General features: G+C 54.1%; 1 protein-coding gene across 3 annotated transcripts; it reads right to left on the minus strand.

The window, feature by feature from the left end:
- Window positions 1-11133, minus strand: GALE (UDP-galactose-4-epimerase). 3 transcript variants are annotated; one of them, XM_030538831.1, is made up of 11 exons: window positions 10961-11133; window positions 6115-6241; window positions 5867-5982; window positions 5015-5128; window positions 3705-3881; window positions 3005-3118; window positions 2821-2887; window positions 2590-2675; window positions 2013-2090; window positions 1599-1713; window positions 1-1235 (listed from the first exon to the last, which is right to left on the minus strand). In XM_030538831.1, exons 1-11 carry the CDS (start codon window positions 11093-11095, stop codon window positions 1180-1182), a joined length of 1185 nt encoding a protein of 394 aa, XP_030394691.1. In that variant the 5' UTR covers window positions 11096-11133; the 3' UTR covers window positions 1-1179. The 3 variants fall into 3 exon arrangements, with proteins under 3 accessions (XP_030394691.1, XP_030394693.1, XP_030394692.1); XM_030538833.1 differs by lacking the exon at window positions 10961-11133 and adding an exon at window positions 8182-10120; XM_030538832.1 differs by lacking the exon at window positions 10961-11133 and adding an exon at window positions 7703-8140.
- Between the last annotated feature and the right edge of the window lie 957 nt (window positions 11134-12090).

The following is a 12090-nucleotide window of genomic DNA, read 5'->3' on the forward strand; positions in this document are numbered from 1 at the left end:
TGCCATTGAGCCGGTCTCTTTAATGCAGTGAGATACTGGGGCACAGCAGCTCTGTGCCACCTCATCTCAAAGGCAGGAACAGTTTGACTCACACTGGCCCCTGAGGCAAGTCAAAACCTCAATGCATTATTCAGTAGCAGCAGTTATGAGCTGTAGGAAGTGAGCACGGAACAGCCTGGCCACTGTGGCCCCTGACTGCTCACAGCTTCTCTGTAATAAATAAAAGCTCCAGGGGCTAGAAAAACAACCCCTTGCCCCAGGCAGGCTTCAGTGAGTCTGACTGTAAGTAAGTAACTGCCACAGCCACTTGTGGAGTGAGCTTGTAAACGCTGCCAGCCACAAAGGGCTGGGCTGAGGGATGGTGATTTTACACAATCCGTCCCACCCACCCCTGTGCCTGGCCATTGAACACCACAGAGCTAGCTCAGCGCAGTGTGACACAACAGACTCATAAGCACCAGGCCCTGGCTCCTGTGTCCACCAGACAATAAAAATCTCATTTGGTCCCTTACAGACAAGGGTGAGGGAACTGAGGCAGGGAGCAAACTGCTCCAGGGGGAGGGGAAAAGGCAGTGCCCAAGCCCCACAAGGTGGAAGATAGAACCCCCCCCAGGAGTGGGGAAGATGTTCCCATGCACAGGGAACTAAGACCCCAGGGGCAGGAGGGGCTTGTGTATATGAAAATGCTGAAGAGATGGCCTGGCCCATAGGAAGCTGCAGTGTGTGTGTGGGGTCCTGTCCTCGTGAGGTAGGTGAGGGAAAGGCCTGTGCTCAGTGACCATCTCTGCAATGAGGGAAGCAGCAAGCCCCTCCGTGCCGGAGCCCAGCATGGCTTGAGGGGGGGGAGGTGTCTGTTCCTGCTCCAGGGGCCTCCACTGAGTCATGCTGTGATGTTTTAAGCTGTGCAAGTTCTGCTAGGTGTGGCTGGGTTCTGCTCAGCCCTCTGCTGCTGCAGAGCCAGGGGCTTCCTTCCCCCTCAGGCCAGGCCAGGCCAGGCCTTAGACTGTTTCTTGACTGCCCTGTTCCATGAGTAAAGTCAGCTCCTGGTTAAAAGGGGAAAATGTCACTGGCCCAGTATGACTCAGGCCAGCCCACCCCCACAGACAAAGCAACTGCAGCTCTCTGAGGACTCAGACTGGTGAGCCGGCAGCATCCTGGCTGCTCCCCAGGGCTGACGCTCTAGTTGTTGCTGAAGCCTGTGGGATTCTGCACCTGCCACCGCCACAAATCTTCACCTGCAAGACAGAGAGAAAGTGAGGCTGGCCTAAGCCTGCTGGGGGGAGGGTTGCTGGCTGTACCTCCAGGGCCAATGCAAGAGTCTTGAACCAAACCCTCTAGTTCCTGCAGGTATGTCTGACTCTTTGCACCAACCCCTGGTGCTTCTCATCCAGCCTCTACCCCCAAAGCAGAAGCTAAGTGACTGGGCCAAGGAAGAAGCTCCGGTGAGAGCTAAAGGGGGATGGGGATAAATGGGCATCAGACTGAATAATGCCCTCGTGGCCCCCCTCCCCCCAGGAGTCATGGGAGGGCCCAGAGGAGGCCCAGGTAGAGTGAGGGGTGGGGGTAGGTCAGAGCATGCCCGGAGGGGTTGCACTTACACATCTTGTCCAGCCCGAAGGCAGCTTTCCAGCCCAGCTCCTGCTCGGCCAGGGCGGGGTCAGCATAGCAGGCGGCGATGTCCCCCTCCCGCCGTGCCGTGATCTTGTACTTTATCTGAAAGGAAAGCACTGCGTCGGGGGGCGACAGTCTTGGAACTTCACCACACAGGCCCCAGGGGCTGGGCAGGGGGTCCCGATGGCAGCACAAGGCTCAGTCCCATGTAGCTAACAACCTGGCCCCACAGACCTCAAGGCAGCAGCTCCCCCAGGCTGGAAGCAGGGACAGCTGCTCTGACTGCTGCTTTACCAGCATAAGGGGCAGAAAGATGCCTTGGAAAGAGTTCGAAAACGGCCTTGAAAGCGTCGCTCATGCAGGGCCAGGAGGCTTGGTAAGGCCATGGGTGAGCACCGTACCTCTCTTCCTGATGCTTTCTCCATGGCTTTGACCATCTGCAGGACGGAGTAACCGCAGCCTGTGCCCAGGTTGTAGATCTGCAAGTAGGACAAGAAACTTGCTGGCTCTTGCTGTGCTGAGGTCCTGGGCACCACCCAGCCTAGCCTTCAGTTTCACTAAAGCACCGGGCCCCACCCTCAAACTGTCCTTGACTTCTGGGTGCTCAGCTTGAGACAATGGGGCCTGATTGATGAGCAGCTGCAGCTAACGGGCTGCGGGCACTTGCACGTATGAAAGCTGGGGCCCAGCTAGCCCAAGGTGGGTTCCCAAAATCGAGCCACATGTGAAAGCTGGGCCCTGTCCAACCCCACCCCTGGCACTAACACCAGACTCACCCTGACTAGAGGCTCTTTTAACGGACAGATAAGGCCTTTATAATCACACAGCGCTAGGGGTGTATATAATTCCCCCTGAGCGACAGCCCCTACTTTGGAATGGGGGCTCAGGCCGAAGGAGTTGGTTCAGCTGAGCCCACGTTAATGTTGGTGAATCATGGCTCTGCTAATCCTCAACACCCAGACTAGAGCCATTTCCTACCTTGCAGCCACAGTTTTCTTTCAGTTTCTTCAGAGCAGCGATGTGGCCTTTGGCTAGATCCACGACATGAATATAATCCCTGACACCTGCCAAGAAACAGGAGAATAATGCAAACCAGGTCAGTGAATGCACCAGGCAGCTCAGTCATCCTGGGCCACAGGGAGCAGGATTTAACAGGCACCATCTAATGTAACAGGGTTTAAGATAAGCCAGAAACACTGGGCAGCGCACCTGTTCCGTCAGCTGTCTTGTAATCATCCCCAAACACGCTCAGGTACTCCCGGCGCCCCACTGCCACCTGCATAAGGGAACGGGCTCGTGAGTTCAGTCTGCTTGTGTGACACAAAAAGGGAACACGTACAGGGGCTCTTACACAGAGCACTAGTTAAAGACAGTCTGCAAGGGGAGTTCATACTTGAGCAACGTAGGGCATCAGATTGTTGGGGATTCCCTGGGGATCTTCTCCGATTCTTCCTGACTCATGGGCTCCGATGGGATTGAAATACCGGAGGAGAATGGCATTCCAGTCCTGGGAGAGAGACAGCGCCAGTCACACACTCTGCCTGGGAAGCGCAAACAGGGCCCCAGGAAGCACTCCTTTCCCTCCCTCCCCCGCCATGCTGTTCAAAGGACCCCTGGAATATGAACACAGATGTCTGAACATTGCCTGGTTCATCTACCCATCTCCCAAGCCTTGAGAAAGTTCTGCTGGGAAACAGAAAGCCCAGATTTCCTAGTCCCCGGAGAAACCTGTAGGTGGGAATGGGTCACTTGACAGAAAATTCATCCCTCGTGCAGTTTGCTCCCCACAGAAGAAGCAAGGGCCTTGGCCTCTAATCTCCACAGATCCCCATCCTTGTGGGTTCCACATTAGGGGGCCAGTATGTGTGTGTCCCTGATCTCCCCTAACTCCTCTTCGGGGGGCTTTCAGCAGTGCTGCAGGAATGGCTGATCCCGTTCCTCACAGGCTAGTGGAGATCTGTGTATATGGAGTGGGGCCATGAATGCTGGGGAGATACTCGGACTTAGGACCCAGCTGAGGGGAAGCCCAACCTACTGGGTTCCTAGTCTCCCTGGTTCAAGGGTGTGCATAGGGCTGAGTGGGTGCTTCTTACCTTTTCGGCCTTGCACAGGTCTCGTATCATCTCCTCAATGAAGTACTTGGATTTGCCGTAGGGGTTGGTGCAGCCCCCAACCGGGTGGTTCTCGTCCAGCGGGAGGTAGGCAGGGTTTCCGTACACCGTGGCTGAGCTGCTGAACACAATGTCCCTCACCCCGTGTGCTTTCATTGTCTGAGAGGGGAAAGCAGGGACCCGTCCAGTGTCAAGCCGCAGGGAGAGCCTCTCCCGTGTGCTTGGCAGTGGGAAGCTCTATGTACATGCTAGCGAGTACTGAACTGCCCACTAACAGCGCACATGTGCAAAGAGCCCTTGATACAGGGAATGAAACAAACTGATGTACAGCCAACCTATCTGGGGACCGGACCACCTAGGGATAGCTCAGTGGTTTGAGCACTGGCTCGCTAAACCCAGGGTTGTGAGTTCAGTCCTTGAGGGAGCCACTTAGGGAATCTGGGGCAAGATCAGTACTTGGTCCTGCTAGTGAAGGCAGGGGGCTGGACTTGACCTTTCAGGGTCCCTTCCAGCTCTATAAGACAGACCTATCTCCATATATTACCACTGAAATGTAGCCACCTCCGGGGTGAAACTCAGCAGCTCTTTGAGGAATGCTGTTGCCAACTGGGAGACTTTAGGGAGGCAGAACAGAACTTCAAAATGTACGTGAGGCTAACAACCCAACTCTTACCAAATGTGCTGGGGACCATTAATAATCGCACTCAACCAGACCTTTGGTTTTGCACCACAGCCAAGGCACAGCGCCCCCTAGTGCTGTGCTGGGGTCAGTTCTGACTCAGAAGAACTATCTACTGACTCTCTGCACCTCACTGGTGCTCAGGCTTTCCTGAGAAACCTCCTTCTCAGCGCCGCTGACCATAGCAGGCCAAGGCCACAGTCTAGAGAAGCATATTCATTCAACCGTGAACAGGGGGAAAGAGTTCCTGAGGTTTCTTCCCAGGCAGCCAGAGGGGCTTTTCCATCCCTCCCATTAATTATCTTCCAGGCTTTCTCCTCTGCTCTCCTGTATGCACCTGATACCCCCTTCTTGTAATTCTGCATGGGGGGAGGTGTCAGCCTGCATGAGCCCCTACTGGACTGGAACTTGGAGTGATGGAGGGCACAAGGTCACCCCCACAGCTGGGCTTACTCCCTGATTTTCACTCCCCATGATCACTAAGCAGGATGTGCACACAGCTCCCTGGGATCTCCTGGGATCTGTTTGCATCCCCAGCTTCGTATGCCTTTGAGTCCTTTGCACTGGGGACGTTCTGGGTACTCCAGTGCCCTGCCTCAAGGGCTATGCTTACCTCCAGCAGTCGAATGGTCCCCGTGAGGTTCACCTTGTAATACTCCAGGGGTTTCTGAACGGACTCCCCAACGGCCTTCAGCCCCGCAAAGTGCATCACAGCTGAAAAATGGTGCTGCAAGGAAACAAAGAGGCCATGGTCAGTGCCGGCTGAGAAAGAACTTGGGTTAATGACACCTGCGAAAAGCACCTAGGACTGGTTGGAAATTTTCTGTCAAAACTGTTTTTCGACAGAAAATTGGGTTTCGACTAAACAAAAATGTCTCTACAAAAAGGTGTCTGCTTGCCACAAAAAAATTTGACTTTTGGTCAAAAGAACCTCATCACCTGAAACCGCCAAATTTTGATTTGGAAATGCCACCATAGTGGCTCCTGGGAGTTGTAGTTCAGGTGCCTCATCCTCCCATTCTTCTGTATGAGTCATGTTCCCCAGCCAGACTGCATCTCCCATGGTGCATTGTGGCAAGCCAGCAAGAAGGGAGACTGTTGAGAGTCAGGGGAGGTGTATGCACCCAGCCCATAGAGAACAGGGACATGAGGCATCCAAACTACCAGGAGGCCCTGCTGTAACAGTTCCAAGGCCACATTTTTGGTCTGCATCCTGCTTCTTGCAGGAATTTTTCAAGTTTCTGATTTCTTGCCAGAAATGCTGAAATTTTCCATGAGGGGAAAAATAAAAAGACAATTTTCTGACCAGCTCTAAAGCCTCCCTGTGTCCTGTGGATATGTGTGTCTTGCAGCCCCCTCAGCACATGTTCCAAACAGCTTCCCCCTGTCAGCACAGCACCTTGCGCAGCAGGAAATGCATATTCTCCCCTTCCCCAGCAGGATCGCCGCTAGCTCATGTGCTCACCTTCTGAAAGAGCTCCCGCAGAGCTGCCTCATCAAGGATATCCAGCTCCTGGAAAAGAATCTTCTTGCCCACAATCTCCTGCACACGATGCAGGCTTTCGGGAAGAGTATCTCCCCCTGGGGAAGATAGGTTATTCTGTAATGTCAGGAGAGATCAGGCCTTGACCATGGGCACTCAAGTGGGACTGAGGGTCACCAGGGGCCACAGGATGACAGGACAAAGCCCGGAGTGGCAGTGACTCTCCTTACCTCGGATGGCATTGTGGAAGTTATCGATCACTACAGGGATATAGCCGGCTTCCACCAGCTCCAGCACGCAGTGGCTGCCGATGTACCCAGCTCCACCTGTCACAAGGATCTTCTCTGCCATCCTCACCTAAGAGGGAATGGGAAAACTCATTGAGTGAGATGACAAATGGAAAGAATGGAGTGAAAGGGGCAATCTTGGGGGCCGGACACTGCAGTGACAGAAACCTTAGAAATGATTAGACAGATGGAGCATAGGAATTGCTTTAGTAGGACCCGTAGGTTGGATCATCTAGCCAGGATCCCACCTCTGACAATGACCAATCCCAGATCACTGAAGAGAGCAACCTGTCCAGAGGGTAACTCACTAATCTAGGCAGTTAGACACCTTAATAGCTCTAAAAATCTGGCCCTTTATGCTTGTCTTATCCCCTAAATCATGAGTGTTTATCTCCAATCCCCTGGAATGGTCATCCAAGGAACTGGTCATTCTTTTTTGAGCCCTACTAAGATCTTGGCCTCATTGATACCTAGTGGCAATGAGTCCCACAGGCTAATTTCACATCATGTACAAATGAATTCAGGTTTAATTGTGTTGCCTCACATTTTAACTGATGGTCCTCTTGTTCTCATACTATGAGGAAGGGTAAATCGCAGAGCCTGATCTACTTTCTTTTGCCCATTCTTTGATTTATATTCTTTTATAATTTTCCCTCTAGTTTGCCCCCCTCTCTCAAAACTAATCACTCCGAATCTTTAGTCTCTCTTTCCAGGACCTGATCATTCTCATCACCCACCTCTGGGCCCCTCTGATTTCTGTTGTGGCCTCTGTGAGAAAGGTGGGGGGGGAATGGGCGGAATCAGCAGAACTGAACAGAAAATTCAGGACCAATTAGATAGATATTTACTAAGCACATGGAAATCTGAAAAACATGCTGCCTGGGAGCATTTCCTCCTGTGTGGAGTTTTCCTGAGGGAGAGGGTTTATGAGACATCAATGCCTCCAAAGCACTTAGCAAGCACTCACTAGTTACCCATGAGAAGAAGGGATTATTTCCACATTGCATACGGGGAAACTGAGGCACACAGAGGAAGCAACTTCCCCAAGATCACATGATGTGTCAGTATCAGTCTGAGATCAGAGTTCAGGAGCTCCTAGCTCCCCCATCCTGTGCTCAGACCACTAGCCCATGCTGCCTTGCACGAACATGAGCTCATTCTGAGGTTAGTCACCTGCTTGACAGCACAACCAGTAGCCAACAAGGGCATCACCAAGGGAGGATTAGAGCTTGAGCCAGACCAGATGAGCTCTGAAAAATAAAGCTCTCTCTGTCATGCAAGCGAGCCAGCCAGCAAAGCACAGGTAGCCATCCAGACGACCCTAACCTGCCGCAAATGCAGGATTGGCCCCAACAGACTCCAGCCCCAGGTGAGGGAGAAAAGCAGCATAAATCTACACCCAGGTTAACCCCATCCAAAACCAGAAAAGGTTGGGACTACGGAATGACAGCGAACCACCTGCTCCATATCTAGCCAAACGAAGAAACAAGCCCAGCCTCATTTCCCTGCAAGGTGGAGAGCCCTGCCTTACAGGAGAAGCTGAGGGAAGAGGCTCTTTCCTTGAGTCGCCAGCTGGGGAGCTCGAGGAAGGAGGCAACAGAGTCAAATCACTTCTTCTCTCTGTAGTGGGGAGAGTAGGTTCTGCAGCAGGGACGCTCAGCGAAGCCGTTCTCTCCCTCTTCAGGGTGTAGCTTATTCAAGCGGTCTCACTTAGGAGTCGGAGGTTACCATCCACATTTCCTAGTCCTTCATATGCCCTCTGCTAGGTCCCTGCAGGGAAAGAGACTCCAGAGAGCCGGAGCTGGGAAGGTCTCTGACCTGGCAGGAATGACTAAGTCTATGGGGAGATCCACCCTCTTTTGCTCAGGAATAAACACTAGCTGCTTGTCTGTGCTGTCTAGTACAGCCAGCCAGCAGGAAATGCACTCCAGCCTTGCCTCACACACAGGCCGCTCGGAAGTGCCAACAGTTCAGTTCTAAATGCCCTGATGCCAACCTGGCACAGCCTACCTGATTTATTCCTCCTGCTCAAGGAGGCTTCTGTCCTGCTGCTCTCAAGAGAGCGGGAAAGGCCTGAGCAGGAAGTGATGCAAGGGGCTCCTTCTTCAATGGACTCCGTTAGCAAACAGACCCACTTTCTTCTGGGCTGGACAGCGGGAGGCCCCACATACAGACTATGAGAGTAGGAGGAGGCTGGGTGGGCTAAAGCCAGGAAATACAGCGAGGTCTGGCCTGGCTCTCCGTCCCAACCCGCCTAAGAGCACAGTCCAATCAGCTATTGCCTGAGGCCCCAGTGGAGATATGTAGCTGCAGGACCTGCCCCTGACTCAGGTGTGTGTGAAGCACTCACTGGCACCTGGCACTTCCAGCTTTGCAACACAGGTTACGTCCCTGCTATCTGCTCTCCCTCCCCAGGCAGTTCCCATTCTCCCTCCTTTGCAGACACCATTTAACTATCCAGATTAAAGCTCCTCACACACCTAAGCACACATACCACCACCACCGGCATGGATTTTGCACCAATTCCGGGGTTACTAGTGTCACTTGCTTTATTAGGTTGTACAGTCCCTTGGTGGGAGGCTCATACGTTATCCAGTGAGAGGGACGGCTGGCCTCCAAAGCCATCCCCCTTGCTCCATGCATCTGAGTGTTTAAATACCCCTAATGTAAATCCAGGCACCAGCCTATGAGCTGGAACCAAGCAGCTATTGAAATCCTGAGCTACCTGCTGGTGTATAAGGCATCACCATCCGCACGCTGGACTGGTTCAAAATAAGAACTGAAACCTTTGGGCTAACACTTCACGCAGTTCACTGATTTGATTTCTTTTTCTACGTTATTTTACAGGAAAGGTCTGAAACGTGAGCTCAGCATCCGCTTTCAATGGGTGCGGCTGCTGGGAGGAAGGGGGTGCAGCACACAGCACATGACGTCTGCAAATCTCCACCTGCCAGGTGCACTTTCTCCACCTTCAGCAAACTTCTCCAGGGAAAAGGAAATGGATAAAAGAGTAACAGAGAAACCTGAACTGCCTGCAGGCAGCTGCATGGAGAGGACAGTCTTTTGCTTATGTTGCTATATAATAAATTAAAGGGAAGGGAAAAAAAGACCAAAAAAGTATAAACCAAATCCTCAGATTACATAACCTAATTTGAATATGGAGCCCAGGGGCCTGGGAGTAGGGATTCCCAGCCCTGCCACTGGGGGAGTTAGACAGGTGACCTAACTTCTCTGTTCTTCTGTTTCGCCATGTGTAAAATGGGATAAGGGGACATTTGTAAAGAACTCTGAGCTTAGGACAGTGCAAAGGATTATTTCAGGGTGCTCCTGTTCTGTTTTTCTCTCCCACCTGCCTGTACAGAACCCTCCTCTCCCTGCCACACAATTCAATTATTTTCTTGCCGTACGAAGAGCTCTCATTTATACCTGGCTACCGGCAAGTCAGTTTCCAGACTGCCTAAGTTCCCACACAGTCCAATAAAACCTCCCTCAGTAAAGCCACAGCAGGGCGCTTTGCTCCCTCATGGGTATATGCAGTGCCAGCTGATCCTGTTTACTCTTGGGTCTAACTTCATTACAGGCCCCAGACCCGCCTGGGGGTTAGAACATCCCCATTACTATTTGGCTGCATTTCTCACCCAGCCAGGCCCTCTGGCTCCCTTGCAGGCCCCCACTGTCACCTCAACCACCCTTAAAGGCCCGGAGTCCAAAGCAGGTTTCCAGTCTGTTCCCTCTGCGCATCCCACTGCTGCCGCTGCCTGAATCCCTGTTTCGGGACAGAACTAAACTAATTTGCCTGGCAGGACCAACAGGCTCCCTGTCCAGTGGGTGTGCGAATGGGGCCACGTGGTCAGGCAGTAGGACTCTGCTGGCTGATTAGAGGGACAGGAACCCGTCTGCCTTCCCGGAGGCGATACGGGAAGGTCAGTGACAGCCACACCCTGCTGTCCTGAGCCCCTTGCTGGCCTGCAACCTAGGCGGGTGTGAGGCACGAATGGCCTTTGCAATGGGTCTGCCTTTCGGGAGGGGTTCCCTGAGCAGAAGCCCCCCTGGAAAGGGGCCGGCTGCAGCCTGTGTTGCCAGGGCTCAGCCCCTCTCTCTGTGGCGTGGGAGGCGGCGTGGGCAGCACCGGATCCCTTCCTCACATGGCCGCATGGCCCCCATACCCCGGTGCCAGCGGTGGGTGCAGAGGGGCAGGGTTCGGATTCGCCCCAGGATCCCACTTCTCTCACCACGGGTGCCGGTGCTCCGGGAGGGGCCAGACCCTACTGGGGCCGCCTCCCCACACCGGCCCCTGCACTAACCGACCCCCCCACGCCGACTAGCCAGGATCCCTGCCCCCCTGCCCACTAGCCAGCACCCCCACCCCACCGACCCCCGCACTAGCCAGGATCCCCGCCCCCCCCATCACTCGCCAGCACCCCCACCCCACCGACCCCATCACTAGCCAGGATCCCTACCCACTAGCCAGCACCCCCACCCCACCGACCCTTGCACTAACCGACCCCCCCACGCCGACTAGCCAGGATCCCTGCCCCCCTACCCAGCACCCCCATCCCACCGACCCCCGCACTAGCCAGGATCCCCGCCCCCCTACCCACTACCCAGCACCCCCACCCCACCGACCCCCGCACTAGCCAGGATCCCCGCCCCCCTACCCACTACCCAGCACCCCCACCCCACCGACCCCCGCACTAGCCAGGATCCCCGCCCCCCCCATTTGGCGGGGCCCCGGGCTGTGCCCTCGCCCCTCCCGTCCCGCCACCACGTCCCCGGCAGGGTCACTCACCGCGGCGGTCTGGGCTCTTCCCGGCTCCCGCCCGTGGCGCGGCCCCTTTAAGAGACGAGGCCACACCCCGCGCCTCACGGACACGCAGCCGCTTCCCCATGGGAACGTGTCACTCCCGCCCCCACTGTACGGCATCGCGACATGCCCAAAAGGAGCCAAACGCGGAGCTCTGGATCAAACCACTTAGCTCGGGGCGGGGAAGGCAGCTAGATTGGCTCAGACGATCGCTGCCTGTGGAGGGTGAGAAAGGATTTAGACTAACCCACCCTGGCTATGGGGGAGGGGGGACATTGGATGAAACCATTCCTTTCTCCGAAGGGGGTGGAAGCCTGCAATACTTCACTCAGAACTGCCCCCAGGACTTGGCCTTGGGATTTCTGCAGCCTCCCCTTTGCAATGAGGTGGCAGCTGCATTCTTTGTAGCCCCAGGCTGCAGCACAAGCAGGCAGGGCCATGTGCAGTATTGCAGCCTGGGGAGCTGGGCCCTGCATGCTAAGTAGGGTTGCCAGTTCTGGTTGGAGTGTTCCTGGGGATTTCATCCCATGACTATCTGTAATTAAAGATCATTTAATTCCTGGAGACTCCAGGTCAATCCTGGAGGGCTGGCAGCTCAAAATCTAAGGCACTAGTCACAGGAGAGCAAGTCAAAGAGCAACCTCACCCACTCCAGTGTGCCCCACCCCATCTCTAAACCACAAATCAGCCTGGCAAAGAGCCCCAGCTAGTTTTGTCTCTAATCCCTCAGCTAGTTCACAAGAGGTTTTGTATTTCCACAGAGCTGCTGAGAGGTTTAAAAGAGGGATTTTATTCCCACACTCCAGCCTTGGAGTTTGCTGAATTCCAACATTAACTCTATTGCTAGAGCGAGAGTAACTACTGCTGTGACTGCCAGCTGCTGCCATCTAGTGGCATTCACTGCCAAGGGGTTGATGCTGAACTACAGTGACTGACAAACAGCACTGTTATGAAAACAGTCCCATCCCTAGGAGTTAAAGCCAAGTGGCAACCCAAAAATGCTCCATTCCTGGGTCTCATGGACAGATACAGAAAGCCGTTAAAACAGAACCCCACTACAGGACAGGAGCACCAATGTCACTATTATCAATGCTGTAACAGTTTAATGCACTTTT

The sequence above is a fragment of the Gopherus evgoodei genome, chromosome 20 (assembly GCF_007399415.2).
Source record: "Gopherus evgoodei ecotype Sinaloan lineage chromosome 20, rGopEvg1_v1.p, whole genome shotgun sequence".
In the NCBI taxonomy this organism is placed as follows: Eukaryota; Metazoa; Chordata; order Testudines; family Testudinidae; genus Gopherus; species Gopherus evgoodei.

Coding starts and splice junctions, on each gene's coding strand:
- GALE (XM_030538831.1), bottom strand. CDS start 11,095: ATGCCGTACAGTGGGGGCGGGAGTGACACGTTCCCATGGGGAAGCGGC. Junction 5,129..5,866: donor TGCGGGAGCTCTTTCAGAAG/GTGAGCACATGA, acceptor GTTTCCTTGCAG/CACCATTTTTCAGCTGTGAT. Junction 2,888..3,004: donor TGATGCCCTACGTTGCTCAA/GTATGAACTCCC, acceptor TCCCTTATGCAG/GTGGCAGTGGGGCGCCGGGA.